Genomic DNA, 23,617 nt, shown 5'->3' with positions numbered 1-23,617 from the left:
CCCAGTGCTCCATGCAATACCTGCCTTCCATAATACTCACTACCAGGCTCACCCAACCTCCCACCCTCCTCCCCTCCATAACCCTCAGATTGTTTCTCAGAGTCTAAGGTCTCTCATGGTTCATATCCTCCTCCAATTTCCCTCAACTCCCTTCTCCTCTCCATCTTCCCATGTCCTCTGTGTTATTTGTTTTGCTCCACAAATAAGTAGTTATTTTTTAAGGCCAGAATTATCTTGATAGTTTACAAAATTAGGGCATGTTTAAAAACTTTTGATAGTTTGAACAAATTCAGGCTATGGCCATGCGTATAAGTGTGTATGCTTCTATAAGGTGGATATTTAAAAAATGTGTATGAATAGATTTTTTGAATATTATGGTTCAGTCCAGTTTTGTAAGCTGTTACAGCTAATCTTGAGTGAAAATGTTTTAGTAAATTTAAGACATTGCCACCTAATGCCAGGATACTCATCCCTTACTGAAACTGAAAACTTGTAGAGTCTTAGAACTGTTTCTGTATCCATGGATCTAGTACTAACAGGTCATTTATTTTCATTAACTGTAGTAACAATAACTTAAGTAAATAGATAAGGTTGGTAAGTATATTTGTGCACAAATGTCAATTTCTACAAACTACAGTATTGAGACACTAAGTATTCACAGTTGATTATATCACGATGGGTTTTATACTATAATGTCTAGACTGTTGTTAAGTTAGGCATTTTTCTTTTAAGGAAATGTAATGTCTAGAAAGATTTCTTCTAACAGTACTAGGAAAAGGCATAGTTCTTTTATCATGTGTATTTATTTATGTGTGAGAGAGGGAGAGACAGCATGAGCAAGGGAAGGGATAGATGGAGTAGGAGAAACTCTTAAGTGGACTCTGCACTGAGCATGGAGCCCCATCGTGGGGGGTGGGACTTTATTTCATGACCCTGAGATCATGACCTGAGTGGAAATCAAGTGTCTGATGTTTAACCAACTGAGCCACCCAGGTGCCCTTGAACCACTTAAGAAGATTGACTTGTATAGGTAGAAAAGGTATTCAAGAATACTTTTCTCTCTTTTAGGCCACAGTATTACAAAATAATTGAGGAGTGCGTTTCACAGATAGTGCTGCACTGCAGTGGTATGGACCCAGATTTCAAGTATAGGCAAAGATTAGATGTTGATTTCACACATCTAATAGGTATGTAATATTATCCTCAATGTCCTTTGATTGTGTTTCACCCTCTTCTGTATAATAGTCACTTTTTGAGGGTAGTGCTGTCACTGAACTTCCTTTATTAATATCTGGTAAGTCCTTGTGTCTGTGAGTACTCAGTCACTATAATTGTTAATTACGTTGATCATGAGAGTTCTGCCTGTGTGATTGAAAATATTAAGCTAGTTGATAAGTTTTGATGCTCTTGCATTCTGTTTAAAATCAGTGTCCCCCACAGAGGAAACACCTATCATTACAGATGAATGCTTTTCTTTTTAGAAACATGATTCTGAAATCCTTTGATTCAGTTTATATTTGCTCCTCAGTGGTTTTATAGAAATCACTTGTGCAATAGGTATTAATGTTCAAGTTTTAGAAAGGAAATACAGGCTTACTTCAGTAACTTAATACTTTTTATTTCTATCAAAGAATATTAATTTATATTTTCATAGACCTTAAAGCTAGGAAGGGATTTAAGGTGATCATGTTCATCTACTTGGATCGCTCAGGAAATGAACTTACATCATCCTAGACTACTAGTTGGCTGTACGTTCTGGAACAGTCTCTGAAAGATGATGTGAAACCTCTCTAGTGAAATGCTGTTATGACATTACAGTTAAACAGTTTTTATAACTAATCAAAATCTCTATTGCTAAGATTTAGGCATGAACTCATTTGTCATGTCTTTAAAGGAAGAAAACAACAGCTGTGGAATGCCAATTATATATTATTCTTTACTCCATAGCACAAGGCAGACTCACAGTAATCTTCGAGGATTAATTCCTTATTATTATTATATATTATTTTCTGATTTTAAAACCACTGCTCATTTATTCTAAGCAATCTAGAGGCTTATGTAGATGACAGAATAAACCACCCATCTCACTTTTCAGCTCAATATACATTCCACCACCTTTAGTCACTTTTTGGCTAAGTACATTATCTTATATCTCTTTTTAAAATTTGTCTATCTATAGGCTGAGTTTTCATAGAGTTCTTTATTATAAGAGTTTTTTCATGTTAACCTTCAAAATGTGACTTTGAATGTCTGTATAATATTACATTTAATGGAATATCCTAATCATCTTGACCAGTCCTTTTTTATTGTACATCTAGATTGTTTTCAGGTTTTTGCAATTATAAATGAATCTGCTGTGAACATTCTTTGTATAAATGTTTGCCTTTTTCTTGTTATTTTCTTAGAATTGATTCTTACAGTTGAGGATAAGAACTTTGAAAGGCTATATGCTTTTCAGAAAGTGCATCAATTTACCTTCCCTAAGAATTAATGTAAATGCTGGCTTTATTGCATATTTGATAATAAGCCTGATAAAATCAGCAGTTTGTTTCATATTTTGTTGAGAGTGTTATAAGAGAATATTTCCATATATTTGTATTGGCTTATAATCTCTTATGGACCATACATGACACATATACTCTACTGATTTTGACTAGCTCTTTCAGTGTTCAATAGACATTTGTTTTTTTGTACTGTGTGCCAGGTACACACAGTTGTGTACTGTTAGCTATGGGGTCTGTCCCTCCCCTCACTCAACAGTGAGATGAAGGCATCAAGTGAGAATAGAGCTTCAGATACCCACTATTTCCTCATCCATGTTTCATCTCTGATAGTGAACAAATCACTTAACTTCTCTTCTTCAGTGTTATCAACTAAATTTAGATAAGTCAAATATATGCATAGTTCATAATATTTTATGGTCAGAGGATTTTTTCTGATGAATGCTGTGGAACTTTGATTAGAGCCACATGCACATGCATAAATGCAAAAATTAGCAGGTCCTTCAAGAACTTACAGGAAATTGATGGATCCTGATTTTAAAGTCAACTGGTCTTGGGGCGCCTGGGTGGCTCAGTGGGTTAAGCCGCTGCCTTCGGCTCAGGTCATGATCTCAGGGTCCTGGGATCGAGTCCCGCATCGGGCTCTCTGCTTGGCAGGGAGCCTGCTTCCCTCTCTCTCTCTCTCTCTGCCTGCCTCTCTGTCTACTTGTGATTTCTCTCTGTCAAATAAATAAATAAAATCTTTAAAAAAAAAATAAAATAAAGTCAACTGGTCTTGAGCAACATGGAGTGTCTTCACGATTCTGTAAGTGTAGTATTTTTCATAAACTCGATCAAATTCTTGCACAAAACTCTTCAGTACCTTCCCACTGAAATTTAATTCAACATCATTATCAACCACTGACAGCACAGCAGTGATCTGCCCCCTTTGTCTCATTATTTACCAATTTCAGCCTTAGGTCTTTACACACTGTTCTTTAAAAAAACAAATCAAAACAAAACTTTATTGAGGTGTACTTGACATGAGAAAAACTATCCATTATTAAGAACATAATTTGATAGATTTCAATATTTGTATGTCTACTTAAAACCGTCATCACAGCCAAGATAATAAACATCTCTCTCACTCACTCAAGTTTCTGTGTTCTCCTTTGTAATCTGTCCTTCCTATGCCTTTCTACCTGTCCCCATCCTGAGATAACCACTGATCTTTTTTCTCTTACTATAATTTATAATAATATAATTTGTTTTCTAAAATTTTATTTAACTAGATGCATATAGGATGTACTCTCTTTTTGTCTGACTTCTTTCATACAATTATTTTGAATTTCATTCATGTTATATTGCATGTATCAATAGTTCATTCCTTTTTATAACTGAGTAATATTGTAGTATATGGATATACTGTGATTTGTATATACATTTACTTGTTGATGGATATTTGGGTTCTTTCTAGTTTTTGCCTGTTATATAAAGCTGTCATGAATATTCATATACACAGGTATAGACATATGTTTTCATTTCTTTTGGATAAATAGGTATGGAATGGCTAGATACATAATAGACTTGTATATGTAATAATGAGAATATTGCCAAAAAGAGGTTCTTCAGTTATTTATATTCTGGTATATTTGATTAGAGCTGAGAGATTTAATGTTTATTTCCTTATTTACCTAATACATTCTGCCCCAGATCAGAAGTTATCTAAGTAAAATCTTTCTGTAGAAAACCTGAATTAATGAATGCTATTGTGTCTCCCATTCTAGCCTTATCTTAAAGGTCATTTTGAGTCTTAATTGTCTTAACAATACATTCTTTGTTTCCTCTCCACTCGCAGTAAAATGAAAAAAATTTAAAGAGTAACATTATTATAAAAGTTGGGAAGTAATTGAATACCTCTAAAATGATGAAGATTTAGTCAAATACATTTTTGGATGCATGGTTTTGTGACTCAACAATACTATCATTAATTTAGTTAGTGTGCAAAAAAATTGTGGTAGTTTATGTTTTATTTGTAGTAGGGTCGATTTACCTTTAATAGCAATTGACATAATAATGATTGACTGCGCAGTAGAATTATAGGCTGGCAACCATCTTTTTGCCCAGAGATCTGATGCAATAATGTCTAATCATTTTTGTCAATCTTAATAGATTCTTGTGTGAACAAGGCAAAAGTTGAAGAAAGTGAACAAAAAGCAGTGGAATTTTCAAAGAAGGTAAGACTTATGTTAACCATGATCATTAAACCAAAAACTTACTCACAATAACTATTTTATCTTCTTTATGTGAGGCTTTATAAATGTTATTTCAGTTATATTATATAGTACTTCATGTTTCTGGATTAAACATAATCACAGAATATTGATTTCATTCCTGATAAGATAAAGTTGCTATTGTTCCCTCCTCATCTTTATTTTGGAAGAAAAATACTAGCTATATTCTACCAGAGTGTTAAATGAAATAAAAATAGTTTATTGGGAGCATATAGTTTGTAGCAATCAACCAGAATAGGTTCCCCTCATTGCTTTCTTGCAGTTCTCACTTACAATATGTAGCTCCCTTAGAGAACTGAGATTTTTTAGCAAGCCTAAAGTATCATACTATTTAAAGACAGTGTTATTAAATAGTAACAGAATGACACAGTGTTTCTTCTCTGTCTCTCTCTGCTTAGATTTCTAATTACCACTTTTAAATGATTCTGCTACTTCATGTAGGCTTGGTGGAATTTGAGGTTCCCCTTTCTTTCCTTGTTAATGCCCCTTTTATAAATACAGGTATTATGGCTATCTTAATTTTATTTGGATTTCAGGTTGCCTTTTCCTTGTTTCATGAAAGCATTACTACAGTTGTACTAGTTTCTACCAAAAGTTGCATTTTTTTTTCTAAACCCTATGAAGCTTTCGTGTTATATTTCTCTCCTATTGGTTCGGGGAGAAGGATTGAAGCACAAGTCTAAAAACTCTATGGTTTTCAGCCTTCTGACAGCAAAATAAAGTACTTACATATTGCTGTCTCTTCAAAGTTATGACTTACCTTGGAGATTAGATAATCATTTTTGCTATCACTCTAGAAATTATAGAGTATTTTTGAAGTACTTCAGGGTATCTGAAGAAATGCCTTTGCTCTTTCAGTTACTAGATTAGATTTTCAGAGCCCGAGCATAAAATGTTTGTGTGAAGTTGTCATTTTAATAGACCTTTATATTTGTGATGTTCTTGTTTTAAGTAGCACATTTAAAATTCTCTTTAAAAATCTTAGGGTCTCCTTAATTTTTCACTGGTACTTTGATTACACAACACAAGACTGGAGCAGATTGTGTTGATCTATCTGGTAAAATTTTCCGTAAGCATGTATTGTGGGAAATGGAGTCCTGAAATAATTAAAAAAAGAAAAGCATTTCAGTGTTCAGTGCTTTATTCTCATCACCAACATTTAGAATGAAAACATTTATGTTCTCCCAGTGGCTATCTGCATGCCTCCTCTTATTCTGGGTGATTTTAAAAGGCTATATAGAGTAGTTTAAAAGAAAAAAAAAGAAAGTTGAGAGGGGCTAGAATGAGAAGCAGTAGTTGTAAAATCTGTTCTTAGCTTTTCCACAAATTAGCTATGACTTTAAGTAAGCTGCTTACTCTGTTTGGGTCTTAACTTTATCATCATTAAAAGAAGAGGTATGTTTAGTGGCCTTGTAAGAAGTCTTCCAACCTACATATCTCATGCTTCTGTGATTCCTAGTCTATGGGTTTATAGATTAAGATCACATTAAATTACAAACAGAAACATTTGTGTGCCTCTTTTCAAATGTACTAATAAATGACTTATAGAGGAAAGCTGTACAGTTTGTATTATGCTTAAAAAACACACAGAAGAATCTAACATTGGGAGGATAGGTGGAAATACAGAATAAGTCTTAACTGAATAGTATAATGCTGTTGAAAAAGCTCTGTCTTCTCAGTGACCCAGGAAATATGGTCATTCACTAACTGTGAAGGATCTGGGGTGGGTTTGAAATGTTGAAAGATTAGAAACAATTTGAACTTATTTCTGTGGAACATTTTTCATGTACTCAGGTAGAGAGGAATATAAGAATTAGTTAGCGTTTCATGTTTGACCCAAACACTATTGTTATCCAATTCCATTATCCACACTTTCTTCAGACTGGGATCTGTTTGACATTTTTTAAATTTTCAAAGGTCAAATCTGTGAGGATGAGTATTTATTAACAGTGAAAATGCTTTTTTATTGTTCCACAAACTCTAAAGACAATTCTAGACAATAAGATACATTAATTTTAGAAACAGTAATAATATAATTGGAATAATATATAGCCTTCTAAAATGACTTGTAGTGACATAGATAATAAAGGGCATATATTCTATAGATGAACGTAAGCAGTATTTACTCTATGTATTCAGGCTTGTTTGTTTCGGCTTGGTGCCCTGACTGAGGTAAGGGATGGGCAGGATGAAGTAAATGGATATTCACCATGGAGATGGTCTCTCCTGCTTAGCACACCATTGTGAATATATGTATGTATGTATGTATATATGTATGTTTCAAGTTTTTAATTAAATTCTAGTTATTTTACATATAGTGTAATCTTAGTTTACAGTAGAATTTAGTGACTCATCACATATAAGAAATGCCTTTGCTCTTTCAGTTACTAGATTAGATTTTCAGAGCCCGAGCATAAAATGTTTGTGTGAAATTGTCATTTTAATAGACCTTTATATTTGTGATGTTCTTGTTTTAAGTAGCACATTTAAAATTCTCTTTAAAAATCTTAGGGTCATCACAAGCTATGTCCTTCTTAATACCCATCACTAATTTAGGCCATCCTTCCTACCACCCCTCCAGCAACCTTCAGTTTGTTCTCCATAGCTAAGAGTATCTCTTATGGTTTGCCTTCCTCTCTTTTTAAGTTTTCTTTCCCTTATGTGCATCTGTTTTGTTTCTTAAATTCCACATAAGAGTGAAATCATAGCATTTCCTTCTCTGACTGAAAGTGGTCCAGTTTCATTCTTTTTTCATGATACTGCCCAGTTTCCCCAACACTATTTGTTGAAGAGACTTTCTTCCATTGGATAATCTTTCCTGCTTTATCAACGTTTCATTGACCATATAGTTATGGGTCCATTCCTGGGTTTTCTGCTGTGTTCCATTAATTGATGTATCTGCTTTTGTGACAGTATCATACTATCTTGATAATTACAGTTTTGTCATATAGTTTGAAGTCCGGAATTGTGAAGCCTGCATCTTTGCTTTGCTTTTTCAAGACTGTTTTGGCTATTCGGGGTCTTTTGTGGTTCCATACAAATTTTACGATTGCTTGTTCTAGCTCTGTGAAAAATACTGATGGCATTTTGATAGGGATTGCATTGAATGTGTAGATTGCTTTGTGTAGTATAGACATTTTAATGATATTTCTTCTTCCAGTTCGTGAACATGGAATGTTTTTCCATTTCTTTGTGTCCTCTTCAATTTGTTTCAGAAATGTTCTGTAGTTTTTAGAGTACAGATGTTTAGCCTCTTTGGTTAGGTTTATTCTTAGGTATCTTGTGGCTTTCGGTGCAGTTGTAAATGGGATCATTTTCTTGATATCTCTTTCTGTTGCTTCATAATTCATGTACAGATATGAAACACATTTCTGTACATTGTGTTTGTTTCCAGTGGTTTTACTGACCTCATGTATCCATACTGGCAATTTTTTGGTACAGTCTTTTGGCTGTTCTACATAAATAAAAATGTAGTCTATGAAGAGTGAAAGTTTGACTTCTTCCTTGTCAATTTGGATGCCTTTTATTTATTTTTGTTATGTAATTGCTGAGGCTAGGACTTCCAACTATGGAACAAATGTTGTTCCTATGTTGAACAAATGATGAGAGTGGATATCCCTGTCATATTTCTTAACTTAGAGGAGAAGCTTTTAGTTTGTCCCCATTGAGGATGATACTAGTTGTGGATCCTTCATATATAGTCTTTATGATGTTGAGATGTGTTCCCTCTATCTCTACTTTGTTGAGTGTTTTTATCAAGTATGGATCCTGTACTTTGACAGTTGCTGTTTCTGCATTTATTGAGAGGATCATATGGTTGTTATCCTTTCTTTTATTAATGTGGTATATCACATTGATTGATTTGTGAATATTAAACCATCCTTGCAACCCGGGAATAAATGCTACTTGATTGTGTTGAATCATTCTTTTAATGTACTGTTGGATTTTATTTGCTAGTATTTTGGTGAGAATTTTTATATCCATGTTCATGAGGAATAGTTACCATTTATTCTCTTTTTAATGGGGTCTTTGTCTAGTTTTGGAATTGAGGCAATGCTGGCTTCATAGAATGAATTTGGAAGTTTTCCTTCTACTTCTATTTTTTGGAACAATTTGAGAAGTATAGGTATTAAGTCGTCTTTAAATATCCAGCAGAATTCCCCTGGGAAGCCATCTGCACCCCCCCCTCCCCCCACCAGTATTTTGTTTGCTGGGAGCTTTTTGATTTTTGATTCAATTTCTTCTCTGGTTATCAGTCTGTTTTAAGTACTTTATTTCTTCCTATTTTAGTCTTGGTGGTTTATGTGTATCTAGAAATTTATCTGTTTCTTCCAGATTTTCTAATTTGTCAGCATATAATTTTTCATAATAGTCTCTTAAAATTGTGTTTCTGTGGTGGTGGTGATCTCTACTTTCTCATTTGTGATTTTATTTATTTGGTTCCTTTCTCTTTTCTTTTTGATAACTGTGACTAGGGGTTTATTAATTTTATTCTTTCAAGGATCAAGCTCCTAGTGTCATTGATATGTTCTATTTTTTTATTTCTATATTATTTATTTCTGTTCTGTTCTTTATTATTTTCCTTTTACAGCTGACTTTAGGATTTATTTGCTGTTCCTTTTCTAGCTCCTTTAGGTGTAAGGTTTGTTAGTATATTTGAGAGTTTTTTTGCCTCTGGAGGTAGGCCTGTATTGATATTATTTCCCTCTCATGGCTGCTTTTACTGCTTCTCAAAGGTTTTAGAATATCATGTTTTTAATTAAATTCTGATACCCTGTATCTTTTGATTGGAGCACTTAGTCCTTTGAATTCAGAATAATTTTTGATGGATATGCATTTTGTGCCATTGCATTACTTGTAATTTTGTTGTTTGGAGATTTTTTCTGTTCTTCTAGTCTTTGGTCTTTCCTACTCAAAGCATCCCCTTTGATATTTCTTGCTGGGTTAGTTTAGTGATCATGAATTCCTTTAGTTTTTGTTTGCCTGGGAAACTATCTCTCTTTCTATTCTGAATGGCAGCTTTGATGGATAGAATATTCTTAGCTACATATTTTTTGTATTAAGCATATTGAATATATAATGGCACACTCTTATGGCCAGCCAACTTTTTGTGGACAAGTTTGTTGTTAACCTTATTAATCTTCCCTTGTAAGTTACAGATTTGTTTTCCCCTGCTGCTTTTAGGATTTTTTTCTTATCTCTGTATTTTATAAATTTTAGTGTGATATGTCTGGTGTTTGCCTGCTTTTGTTTTTGATGGGCATTCTCTGTGCCTCCTGGATTTGGATGTCTGTTTTGTTCCCCAGATAAGGGAATTTTTCTGCTATTATTTTCTCAGTTAAACTTTCTGCCCCATTTTATCTCTCTTCTTCTTCTGAGACTCCTGTAATACAAATGTCATTGTGGTTTATGGACTCTGCTGAGTCTATCTAAGTCTGTATTCATGATCGAACGTTTTTCTTCCCTTCTTTTTAACTTCATTATTTTCCATAGTTTTATCTGTATCACTTACTTGTTCTCCAGCTTCTTTCATTCTTATGGATCATTATATCCAGTGGGTTTCACATCTTGGTTATAGCATTTTTTATTTTGGCATGACTAGTTTTTTAGTCTCTTATCTCTGTGGTAAGGGACTCCTTGGTGTCTTCTGTCTTTTTCTCAAGCCAAGATAGTATCCTTATGATGTTTCTGTTAAATTCTGAATCAGGCATATTACTTATATCTGTTTCTAGTAGATCCCTGACCGTGACTTTTTTTTGTTCTTTCTTTTTGGATGAATTCCTCCATTTTGGTATTTTGTGTAGGTCTCTGTCTTCCTCTCTGTTAGGAAAGACTCTTATGTTCCTGTTCCTGAGAGTAATGGCTTTATTAAGGAGAAGTCATATATACTCCAGGGCCTGGCACTTCAGGAACTGCTCCTGGTGTATGCTGTGTGTCCTCTGCTGTTGTTTTTTGGCTATTCTTTTTCCCAGGTCAGTCCTTTGCAGAATTTCTCCTTGCCTCAAATTGGGAGTGTTTGGATCTTGTCCATTATGTGGTGAGTTTTACCTAGGTGTGCTCAGGCCTATTTGTTAAGAGATCCTCTTTCCATTAGAGCTGAAGCTCTGTAGTACTCTGTGGTCGGTAGACTTCGTGGGTATGGGGGGTTTATGCTGGTGTTCCTGGGGATGTGTCCCACTGCGTTGGTTCTCAGGCATACTTGCCCTACTAAAGAAGCATCTGCAGAGTATGTGGGGTTGTAGGGTTTGGTGTAGATGCTTCAGGCCTCTGCTGTGAGCCCTGTGGTACTCCCTGAAGTCAGTCCATGCTGATGGGTGGGTGGATAAAAATGGCACCAGTCCTCTCTCCCTTGTTCCCGTTGTGGGGAGTTCGTGCTTGCCAATGTCTGGGAAGCCCTCACAGAGGACCAAAATATATTTTCTTGTGTGTCCCAGACTTCTCTCAGATCCCTATATTCACCCTTTATGTGTCCCAGCCATCTACCTGCCCAGCAGCACAGTGCACCTGTGTTTTATCTCCGGCACATCAGCTGAGTTTCAAAACTCCTAAATTTTGGAATCTGTTAAGCCTGGACCCATGCTTATTCTCTGAGGGAGTGTCATGCCATGCTGGGCTGGCGTCAGTTTTTCCCATAAGTGCAGTTGCACCAACATGCAGGAGCTTGTAGTTTAGAGTAAAGTGCAGCAGTAAGCCAGTATCCATGTTAGCTGCCCTCAGCAGGTGTCTCTGTCCCTATGCTAAGAAACTGGGCAGCAAAATGAGACCTGCTGGCTCTTTTGTCCCTGGAGGGGCAGTGCCTCCTCTATCAGATGCACTCCAGGAAGGAGGAACTTTCTCTTCTAATGTGTCCCAGGGGATCCTCAGATTGTGCCATCTGCGCCCAGGCCTCTGCCTCCTCCACAGGTGTATCCCTGCATCCACCAGACTCTACACTGACCATGGTGTAGACTTTTAAAACTTAAGTATTTTATCTCTGTTGATTGTAATAACTCACGATAATCAGCCCCTCTTATTTTCTCAGTGAATGGTTTTGGGGGAAGTGTTTTTGGTGTGCAGGCCCCTCTGCACTGCTTACTCTCTCTTTCCTCTCTCCACTATCTAGGCTCCCTGCCCCCTACAGCATCGCACTTCTTTTCTACCCTAAATCACGTCTCTGCACCTTCTACCTTCCACGATGTGGCTCTTCTCAACCTGTAGTTGTGCAGTTTGGTCTCTCAGTCCTCTTAATGATTTCTTGACTTCAAAAAGATTTGATATTCATGGTAGTTGTATTTGAAGAATGAGGCAAACATTGGTTTCCCCCATTCCTCCGCCATCTTAGCCCCTACCCCCAGTACATCATAATTTAACCTTTCATTTTATCTCTTTTAGTATTTTATGCAAGTGTTTTGGTTAAGCAGCTGAAGGAGAATTGTATTTAGGCTATACATACATCATTCTACTGTCAGATTTTGTGAAATACCACTTTTGGGACGCTAGACAATTAAGATTATAATAGAAATATTATAATTTGTATTACTGTACAATCATTTGAGCCTTGTAAAAAGTATGTTCCCTTTTCAAGGTTAAATATAGTTACAGAGTTGAACTTCTTTATGGTGAATTTTTAGGTTTCATTTTCTAATTCGATAAAGTTAAATGTATGGGATGAAACATTTAAGAAAATATTTCTGAAACCTTTTTTCAATAACAAAAAAATATAAATTCCCATTATATGTGAAGAGAATCTTCTTAGTCCACCCTTTTCAAATTTTGTTTGGGGAGTGCCTGGGTAAGTCATTTGGTTCAGCGTACCACTCTTGGTTTTTGCTCAGGTCATGGTCTCGTGTGGTGAGATGGAGTCCCATGTCTGGCTCTGTGCACACTGGAAAATCTGCATGAAGATTTTCTCTCTTTGCCCCTCCCTAAACACTTCTCTCTAAAATAAATGAGTAAATCTTTAGAAAAATAATTTTTTTTCTTTCTTTCTTTTTTGCTTTCTGATAATGGGTTTTTTAACCTTGGGTAGCTTCCATATTTCCTTTTTACTAACACCATACTCAGTAACCCACCACAACAGGTGTGCTTAAGTGTTATTTATGAAAGAGATCTGGAGCTTTGATTTTCTGAATGACCTGGGAATTCAGTGAAGCAAAAGACACTCCACTTACTTAATGAATAAAGTTGTTTAAAACTTTCTCAAAACTATGTTATTAAGTGTACATTTATGGTGGTGATCATTGCAGTTTGATGAAGAATTTACAGCTCGACAGGAAGCTCAAGCTGAGCTTCAAAGAAGAGAAGAAAAAATTAAAGAGCTTGAAACAGAAATCCAGCAACTTCGAACCCAGGTAATGAATGAAGATACAGACTTTATGTCACATCACAGTGAGTTTGATGGTAGAAAATTATCTTGTTAGATGGAGGTAAAAATGTGACCAGAACCAGACTTTTTGGCAGTTTTGCATTTTAGTTGAACTAACTCCACAGATTTAATTTTCCAGGACAATAAGTAATTTTACTGTTTGGATAAAAATAAGGTGTTAGCTGCTTAAACTTCCCTAAATAGTTTTAATGGACTTCATTACACAATCAATACTATTCTGAGACAAAAGTATTTTGACAATTTGAAAAATTGGATGCATAATTTCAAAAACCTAGAAATTTTGCATTTCTTACTGCATCACCTATGATCAAAAGCACTCATATACACTCAAGTTCTTAGTTATGGGGTCTTCTCAACACTTTTTTATTTATTTTTATTTTTAAACACCCTCACACTTTTAATGATTTAAATGGTTATTAAGAAATGGAGATTACCAGTGTTGGTAGAAAAATGTTCTTTTTCTATATATGCATTTTCTTTTTAGTTTTTACCATGCATTTTAACCTTTAAAGCCCATTGATGAAAACAATGATTGAGAAAATAAAATGGAAGAAAAAAATGCTCATTAATACACAAAATTCAACTACATAATTTTTTATGGTCTAGTTGGCCTTATTAAATGATTTATGAATTTGGCATCATTCCATTTAGTAAGCAAAGGGAAACTCCAAGGGGTTGTACAAAATGAAAGGTTTTTGTGGAAAGAGGGTAGGTAGTTATTAGGGAAAGGAAAATATCATTTAGTCCCTGCCACTTTCCCTTAGGGCCTGGTGGAGAGGACTTCTGTGGCTGACTTACGGTGTCCTGATTTGAAAGTTCTTGATTCACCTGTTAAGACTATTTCTTCAAACTGCAGTTAGATTATGTATTAATCTCTGGTTCGTGAATCAGCCTAACTGATGCCATTTGGGGCCTGTGTTTTTGTTGTTGTTGTTGTTGTTGGTTGTTGGTTGTTTTGTTTTCCTAACACCTCTTTACATATTGCATGCTTAGTGGATATTGACTGATGGACTACATTTGTATCAATCAGTCTACTGAGAAATGACTTCAGAAGTCACTGATGAACTCCAAATTATTCAGCACAGTGCCTTTTGCTTCCCTTAGTCTGTTTCACTTATCTATAATATTTGATAATTTTTCATTAAATCTTTATCCTTTTTTGTATAATCTGACTTCCCTTTCCATATCTCTGAGAACTCATTTTGTTTTTGCCTCCCTCCAACCAGAAGTGGTGACATTTCTCAATGTCACTCTACTACAGGGCCTTACTATTTCGTGAGTGGTTGCATAATAATAATTTATTATTAAATTAACTGATCTGTAAAAATGCAGAGTCACACAGTCTTTTCTAGCATACCCAAAATTGTGCCAAATACTAAATTATTCATTAGCTATATTCAATTCTCAATACTCTGTCATAGCCTAATTTAATTGTTACATTTCTAATTGTTCATGAGGGGGAAGAGAATGACTAATAATGATTTGATTTTTAAAAGCTGGTGGCATTTATATGATATTCTTTTAAATTTGTGAAACATGCATTTAACTTGAATAACTCTGTTAAAAGAGATAGCATTCTTATGGCTCCACACATTTTGTATCATAGATATGATCTAATAGTGTAAAAATTTGATGTTAACAAATACAATTTTGCTCTCTTTTATTTTTTTAAAAGATTTTATTTATAATTTTGCTTTTCTAATAAAAATTAGATATACATTTTACCTTTCAAAGTATTCAGCATATCCATTTATACATAAAACTTGTCATTTCTAATTTCTAAAACTTTTCAGAAAACTTATTTTGATTTTCTCCACAATTTCTTTGATCTCCATCCAGATTGTAAAAATGTTTCCTGTAATTTTGCTGCATTAAAATAAATGAAAATAATTTTGAATACTGTACTTTTTACTAATTTCAGGACAGGATTGCATTCCAGGGGAAGATTATCATTTGTTGAGTATAAAAATATTTCAATTGTATATATGTGTATACACACATAAACATCATAAATATGAATAAAATATTTGGACAGTTCATATTAAATAGTAAGAGAAACAATTCCATGATTCTATGATTGTTAATTTTTAATCTTATAAATAGGTCAGTCCTTAAATTTGATTATTCTTAAAATATACTTCAACTTTATTTTGTAAAGCTATTCCCAAGTTTAGTTAGTATAATTAAGTACTCCAACTTGGAAATTCACATTAGTAAAGATAAGACTTTTTCCCCCCCAAATAAAAATAACATTATGCCAAGAAATCTTATAATTTTAAACTTTTCATTCACTTCATCTAATGTCATATCTTGATTATGAATACATCTGTTCATTGGTAGGATTTTCTTAGGAATGTTTATAATTACCAAGTTCACTTTCATGTTCATTTATATTAGAATTGAACCATTGTGACCAGTAATGGTTTAAAGAAACAAGTACAGATTAACGTAAAAAGTAGACTGGAATGAGAAGCTGTCCTTCATTTGTTATCCATTATCATTAGAGAATGAGGTTGAAGTTAATTTCTGGTGGTAGAAGTAAGTAAGAAGTAAGTCTTCATAATCCAGTCTGTGTGAATTAATTCTTTTCATTGCTAGTGACTCCATGAGGAAATAGTCTGCTATAGTACATTAGGTGTAAGAAGAACCACATTCAAATCCTAACCTCATTTCAGACTCTGCGACCTTTGGTTAGTCATTTAACCTTTTTGTAGTTATGTTTTTCTCATCTATAAGCAGTGAGATAAAGTTTAAATAAAAATGCCCTACTGACATTTCAGGTTTATAATAACAATGAAAAGAAATTGTAGATGTAGAAACATTGATAACCATATTACCACACAAATGTATGTTACTCAGTATTAATTAATGGTGCTAGAAGACTGCTATGGTAGTAGTGCTATGAGATAGACTCTGTGTGAAGCTAATGGGCTCCAAGGGAGTCAGATCTATGATTGTATTAATTATTTCATATTCAAACCAGCTAGTCTAATAGGTTCAAGTCACTTCAGTACTTCTTTGCATATATTTATAATGGAAGGTAATTTTTTATTATTTTGGAGGAGTGTTTCACAAAATATTTAAGGATGCCAACTTTTATAGGGTGTTAGCAGAAGTAGTCATTATACAGAGTTTATAATGCTTATCAAAAATCTATGGGTGTCTCTTTCAGTTACTATTAAGTCCTTTGATGTTATTAAATTAAATATAGTGTATGTAATGTAAAACCCCAAATGTCTACTGATAAGTTTCTTTGTTGTTCTATTTTACTATAAACATTTAAACATTGTATTACATATGTTTCAGGGATATGGACTCTCAGGTTCATCAGGAATTCCAGGCCCTCCTCCACCACCTCTCTTGCCTGGTGGTGGGTCATCCCCACCACCACCACCACCACCACCTCCACCAGCACCACCTCTACCTGGAGGAGCTCTCCCTCCTCCTCCACCTCCTTTACCTGGAATGATTGGCATACCACCACCACCACCTTTGTTTGGGGGACCTCCTCCACCATTTCCCCTTGGAGGAGGAATTCTTCCGTTCCCAGAAGTACCTCTTGATCTGCCTTATGGGATGAAGCAGAAGAAATTATATAAACCTGAGGTGCCTATGAAGAGAATCAATTGGTCAAAGGTGATTATGGCTATGACTAGACTAGATTATTTGACCCGTTATTTTTATCACTAGATTATTTTGGCTTTTCCAGTCATAGTTGATCATTAATATGTGAATAACTATTGCTGCATATAAGTATTGCATAATGCTTGAGAAGATGACTGCTGACTCATGCTTTCCTTTGTGAGTTCACCATCTTACGTTTATCTTTCAGTCTAGTACCTTGCGAATTGGAAACTCCATAGATAATTCGAAATTAATGTAGAAGTCAAAAGGAAAACCAAAGTGAAAATAGTGCTAGAGAATAGCATATAAAATATATCACTAAATGAAACATGATTTTGGTTCTTGTAGTGTTGTTAAGTACTATAACATTCTTAAATATAATCTTAATTATTGAGCCTTTTTTTTATAGCTATTTTTGTTTTTAGAAAAAAAAATTGTCCTAGTTTTTTTTTTTTTTAAAGATTTTTATTTATCAGAGAGAGAGCATGAGCAGTGAAAGGGACAAAGGGTGAGGGACAAGCAGACTCCTCACTGAGCTTAGAGCATGATGTGGGCCTCAATCCCAGGACCCTGATATTATGACCTGTGCTGAAGTCAGACACTTAACCAACTGAACCACCCAGGCACCCTTTTCTTGTTGTAGTTTTAAATATTTAGATAGTGTGGAATAGGTGGCAATATTCTGTAGTGATATAACCTAATTATTCTTTATGTAATATATAAAGCGATTTTTTCTATTGAATGTTATTTTGCTTTCTTTTTTCTTTTCTTTCCTTTTTTTTTTTTTTTTTTTTTTTTTTGAGAGAGATAGAGAGAAAGAATGTGAGGAGAGTAGAGGCAGAGGGGAAGGGAGAGAGAACTTTAAGTAGGCTCCATGCCTGAGTCTGATATGAAGCTTGATCTCATGACCCTGAGATCACAGCCTGACCTGAAATCAAGGGAAAAGGAAAAATAATACAATTTTCCAGACCACAGTTTGGGGAAATGACTCCTCCAAGAACATACTTAGAATGAAATGTGACAGTGTCTACATAGTAAGTTGGTTTAACCAGAATCATGGTTAAACCAGTTTTTAGTTAAGAATATATACTCATGCTTTGCTCATAAGAGTAAATGAGATACTAACATTTTTAGAATGTGGTTATTGTTTATTACGTACATTCCACCAAACTATATGATCCAGATGCTGTTGGTCCAGTTGTCTCTGTATAAATGTTTAATGATACATTCATTTAGTATTTAAACATACAGTGAAATGGTACTAATATAACACAAAGCATCATAGTGTACTGCAAAATACACAGTTCTAATCTTCGGTTTCCCTGTAGTAGTTAGAGCACAGTTCTCTGGAGCAACACTGCCTGGGTTTAATTCCCATCTTTGCCCTTTGCTCGTTTGGACAGCCACTTAAACTTTCTGGGGCACAGTTTCCTCATCTTTAATATGGAGATAATAATAGGTCATATTTCAAGGGATTATTATAATGATTAGATTAAGTAATATATGCAAATCACTTGACACATTATAGGAGGTATATAAGATGTTAGCTGGATTTTTTATGATTATTATCTTCACCCAGGTCAGTAAACATGGAGAATTAATTCACTTTTCTGAATTTTAGTTTCCTCACTTTTAAAAATCCAAGAGCAGAAAAAAATGTATATGTGTTGGGGGAAGCATTTACTCAACTATTTTTAAGATTCCTTCCAATAGAAGGCTTTCTTAAATGTAATTTGCTATATGGCTAATTGCTTTTGTATATCTTTCCTGTACACTGATAGAATTCTGGGACGTCCCCAGTGAATATTTACTTTAATCTTATTTTGATAGATCCTAAAATTGATTTAGTTAGTAGGTAAATAAAGCAACTATCATTTGAACTTGGTGAAATTGAATTCTTTGAAGAATTAAATATGAAGTAATAATTTGGAAACTTATCTTTGTTATTTTTGTTTCAGATTGAACCGAAAGAACTATCTGAGAACTGTTTCTGGTTAAAAGTTAAGGAGGACAAATTTGAAAATCCAGATCTCTTTGCAAAATTGGCACTGAATTTTGCTACCCAGATGAAAGGTACATCTTATTTTTAAAAATATAAATACTTATTCTGATATATTGAGTCTAGTGCTTTGCTAAAATTTTTAAGTAATATATATACACATGTATAATTTGTCCACCCTGGACAGAGTCAAACATAAACTGATGATTTTACCCAGCAACTAAAGGAGGATAGCTCATTTTCTTTATTTTTAAGATTTTATTTATTTGAGAGAGAGAGTTTGCAACACGCACAAATGGGGGAGGAACAGAGGGAGAAGGAAAGGGAGAAGCAGACTGCCCTCTCAGCAGTAATCCTGATATGGGGCTCAATCCCAGGATCTGAGATCATGACTTGAGCTGAATTCAGAAGCTTAAGCAACTGAGCCACTCAGGCACCACTCCTTTTAGTCTTGTTTTTCATTAAGTATTACTATTCATCTGAAAATGTTGGTTTGTTTTTATTGCTTAATATGTGAAGTATACTCCTCTATTATAGTTATTATTTTTACTGAGAAGTAGAGGAAATAAATTTGTCAATTTACTATGTAAGGGAAAACAATGTAACAGAATACTAATAGCCTAGAAATTTTCATGAAATTGGAATGAGATTTGGCCAATAGTACATAGTCTTTCCTCTTACATTTATACTACTTATCAGTTTGCTTTTCTAGGAAATTCTATAGTTTTTCCCTACAAACAAATTTTCTGGAATAAAATCAAAATCTGGTAGCTAATAAGTATATTTTACTGATTTGAAAATAGAGTGCTTTGTTTATGATTAGATACTTAACCTCTTGTGAATTTTACACATAATTTTGATACTATATAGGTAACTTCTCAATCTCATAGTTATTAGGATTTGTGAATTTTTGGTATTTTAAGTACTATTTTACAAATACTGCAGAATTGATAGTTCAAATAAGCATATGATATTTTCAGTATGGATGAGTCTCCACAACTAAGAAATTAATATATTCCATATGCCCAACCCTTGGAATTGGGAGCTTTACCATTCATTTGTATGATTTGTCACAGCATGCTCTAGAATGTGAGAATCTGAATTTTGGAAGATTGAGAGAGAGAGAGAGAAAGACTGAGAGAGGTGAATAATACTCCTTTTCAGACGTTCTGTCATATCTTGCACATTGGAGGTGCTTGTGCTGTATTTGTTGTTGCTTGTAGATTGAAGTTCACACACACACACACACACACACACACACCGAAATAGAGGTAATTAGAAGAAATCTGACATTTTGAAAATTCTTGGCATTAGTACTTTTTTTTTCTTATAAGTAACCTTCACATTAAAAGGGTTCTTCAGTGACTCTAGAGACTATTTGTTATAAACACTTTTTTAAATTAAAAAAGGTAAAAATGCCTATATCACAGTATATATACAGAAAAAAAAAATAAAAGGGAGCATAATAAGCTTACCCCTTCAATCCCAGATTTACAGCTTCTTCCCCAGAGAAAACCTCTGTTACTAATTTCTCACTTTGTCTCCTAGAAATAGTCCATGCTTCTAGATGCATATGTATATTTATCATTTTTGTTTTTTACTTCTTGCTGTTTTTACTTTATGTACTTGGATGTTATCCATAATACCTTGTGTTCATCTACTACGTTCTTTTGGCAAACTGCATAGAATTTGGTGGTATGGACTTATCCTAATTTATTGAACCAGTCCCCAGTGAATGGGTATTTAGATTAATTCCAACCTCTTTTGGTATTTCAAGCAATGCTGTGGTGAATGCGTATCTGCATATACCTTTGAGCACATAAGCTCTATTTGTAGGACAAAGTCTAGAAGTGAAATTCCTGGATTAAATGCTGTATACATTTATAATTTTGATATATATTACCAAATTGCCTTCCAAAGAATTTGTATCTATAGTGGCACTTAAAATATATATGAGTATCTGTTTCCCTGCAATCTTTGTCCATCTCAGAGGTGAAAATGGTAAATCATCCATGTTATAATTTTAATTTCTTACATTCAGAGTGAAGGTGAACAGCTTTTATTATATTCAAAGGCAATTTTTATTTACTTTTCTGTGGCCGTCTCCCTCCAGTTCTTTGAACATTTTATATTGAGCAGTTGCTCTTTTACTTATCCATGTATTTGTATTGAGTCCCACAAGAATCATAGATTTTGTGAAATTTTAGAGTTAGTCTGAACCATAGAAATGATTAGTCTGGACTCTTATTTTACAACTGAAGAAAATGACCTTTGAGACGTAGAGGTAAGTATAAAATCCATTAGAGAGTTTATAAAGGTAGTGTGATATGGTGGAAAAAGCTTTAAGAAATGGAGTCACACTTTCATTCCAGCTATAATGCTTGTAACCTCTAAGACTGAATTTTCTCATCCATAAAATGAGTAGACTATTGTTTATCTATTAGTGTTGTGAGAATTAAATAAGGTTATATATTCAACGTACCCAGCACAGTTTTTAGTATAGTAGGCACTTAACAAATATTAATTCCCCTTTCCCTTTCATTTAGCATGATGCTGTGTGTGTGTGTGTTTTGCTTCAGTTGTTGACACTTAATACAGCTATTAATTCAGCAAGAGAATTTCCAGCACTTGGTAGAGCCAGTCAGTTACAATAGAAGTAATTCTTATTACAGGTGCTAAAACTTAATAAAAGTTATATAAAGGCTCTCATCTACTCACTGCTAAGAACACTGCATTCCAGTTCTTAGCTCAGATTCTCTGAATTTTATGTGTGATACTAGTACTATTACTTTCCTAATTTTGAGTATTTGAGTACAAAGCAGGTCAGGAACACCTTTCAGTAATATTACTTTTACTAAGATTTCTTTTTCTTTCTTTTTTTAAGATTTTATTTATTTGACAGAGATCATGAGTAGGCAGAGAGAGAGAGAGAGGAAGGGAAGCAGGCTCCTTACTGAGCAGAGCCCCGTTGCGGGGCTTGATTGCAGGACCCTGAGATCATGACCTGAGCCGAAGGCAGAGGCCCTAACCCACTGAGCAACCTGGGCACCCCAATATTTGTTTTTCAAAAGGACATTTAAAGGAATAATTAGGCATCATAGCATATTCCAGACATTTATTTTAATGACACTTAGTAACTATTGATTGAACTTACTATAACAGCTGAAGTTCCTTGTCACTTGCAGTATCATAATTTGGCCAATAGATGGCAGGATCAGTAAGAAATTAGGAGGCTCTGGCTCCAGTGAACTCCAAACACATTTTCCTAGCTTTCCTATCTCCAGGAACCACTTTCTTTCCCATTTTGCTGTTGCTTGCCACTCACTCAGTTGCATTCTGGAGGGAGGAACACACTCATTGTTTCTAAGACTTATTTCCAAAGCTCTTAGACCTAGTGTCCCAAAATCTTTTGAGAATTCTCTCCTGTTGCAAGGGTTTGGAGAGCTCATGTCTTATTTTTCCTAAATGCACTGAAAACATTGTTATTCTGTGTTAAGAAAATGTTTCACTTAAGAGTTCAAAGTGCTTCAGATTGATGAATAGAAAGGAGTTTTTTTTTTTTTAATTTATTTATTTAAGAGAGAGGGAGATCACAAGAGTGGTGGGGGAGGAGAAGAGGGATAGAGAGAGAAAGAGGGAGAGAGAGGGAAAGAATTCTCAAGCAGACCCCCACTGATGAGTTGGAGCTAGCCATGTGGCTCAGTCTCAGGACCCTGAGATCATGACCTGAGCTGCAATCAGGAGCTGGTGCATAACCTGTGACTGAGCCAATCAGACACCCCAAGAGACGTTTTAAAATACCTCTGATTACTATAATATTTAAATGTGTAAATACTTAATATGTGAAATTACCATCAAATTATACTTTCTATTTGAATTACTTAAGTGATTTTTAATTTTATGTTAATAAACCAGATTATTTCTAATTTAGGAGAGAATGTATCTCATGTAATTTAATTTATATTTGTAGAGTACTGATTATATGAAAGGTACTCAGTGGGAGGGAGAGAAATGAAGGTCTTGTTCCTCCTGCACCAGGAAACTTACCATCTAATGAGGGAGAGAGGAAGAGGTACATTACATTTAGTCAAGTTATATTAGATGATAACATAGATATTTTTGCACAGGAATGCAGGGTGGAAATACAATTAATATTGGAGTAGGGAAAGGGAAAATCCCATAGGCGATATAATTTGAGCTGGGACTTGAAATTTTAGTAGAATTTTATAGGGAAAGAAGGAAAAAGACATTCTAGGCAGAAGACACCATTAGAAAAGTATGGGATGAGGTGGGATGAGGTACATACTGGGTCAGGTGTAGCTGTTGAAACCACAGCCTATTGAGTTGGGACTTGGAGGTGAAACTGGTAAGGCAAATTTCATACCTGGGAAATGGGGTTTTCTTCTTTAAGCATTAGCAACATGATATTTTGGTTATAAGCTATTAAGGAGGCCTTTGGCAGATGGATAGGTGATGGGAACGTGATAGGTGATGTTGGAAAGCATTGGTTGCGAATAAACCACTAGTAGTTTAGGCAAGATATGATGATTTCCAGATTAGTATGAATTCTTAATCTCTAAGGTATTCTAGTTCCCAAATTCTGTGTTCCCATGATTATAATATGTAGGTTCTTACAAGCTGTAATGATGCTGTGTGACAAACTATATCTCCCAATGCTCTCTGGATTAATGAAAAAATATGTTTAAGATGCAGCTTCAAAAGCCCCTGTTAATACTTTTAAGTGTATATAATATACTCTTAGAATTTATATGTGTGTTGTAGTTTAGTATTCAGTTTGATGATATCTGGGGCCCTATAAATACCAAGGCTAAAAATAATACCACTTTTCTTAAAA

General features: G+C 34.5%; 1 protein-coding gene across 7 annotated transcripts in view; it reads left to right on the top strand.

Annotated features, from left to right (window-relative positions):
* DIAPH2 (diaphanous related formin 2) overlaps nt 1-23,617 on the top strand; it is a 980,096-nt gene that overhangs the window by 296,661 nt on the left and 659,818 nt on the right. For all 7 annotated transcript variants that reach the window (XM_013047536.2, XM_004775974.3, XM_013047535.2 and 4 more), the window contains 5 exons: nt 1,069-1,187; nt 4,653-4,717; nt 13,000-13,104; nt 16,446-16,775; nt 18,722-18,836. In XM_013047536.2, the coding sequence (XP_012902990.1) occupies nt 1,069-1,187; nt 4,653-4,717; nt 13,000-13,104; nt 16,446-16,775; nt 18,722-18,836 (734 nt within the window). The remainder of the gene's footprint in view (nt 1-1,068; nt 1,188-4,652; nt 4,718-12,999; nt 13,105-16,445; nt 16,776-18,721; nt 18,837-23,617) is intronic.

This window comes from Mustela putorius, unplaced genomic scaffold (assembly GCF_011764305.1).
Source record: "Mustela putorius furo isolate JIRA1106 unplaced genomic scaffold, ASM1176430v1.1 tig00003846_pilon_pilon_pilon, whole genome shotgun sequence".
Taxonomy (NCBI): domain Eukaryota; kingdom Metazoa; phylum Chordata; class Mammalia; order Carnivora; family Mustelidae; genus Mustela; species Mustela putorius.
The sequence above is the reverse complement of the archived record's forward strand: the minus strand, read 5'-3'. Positions and strand labels throughout refer to the sequence as shown.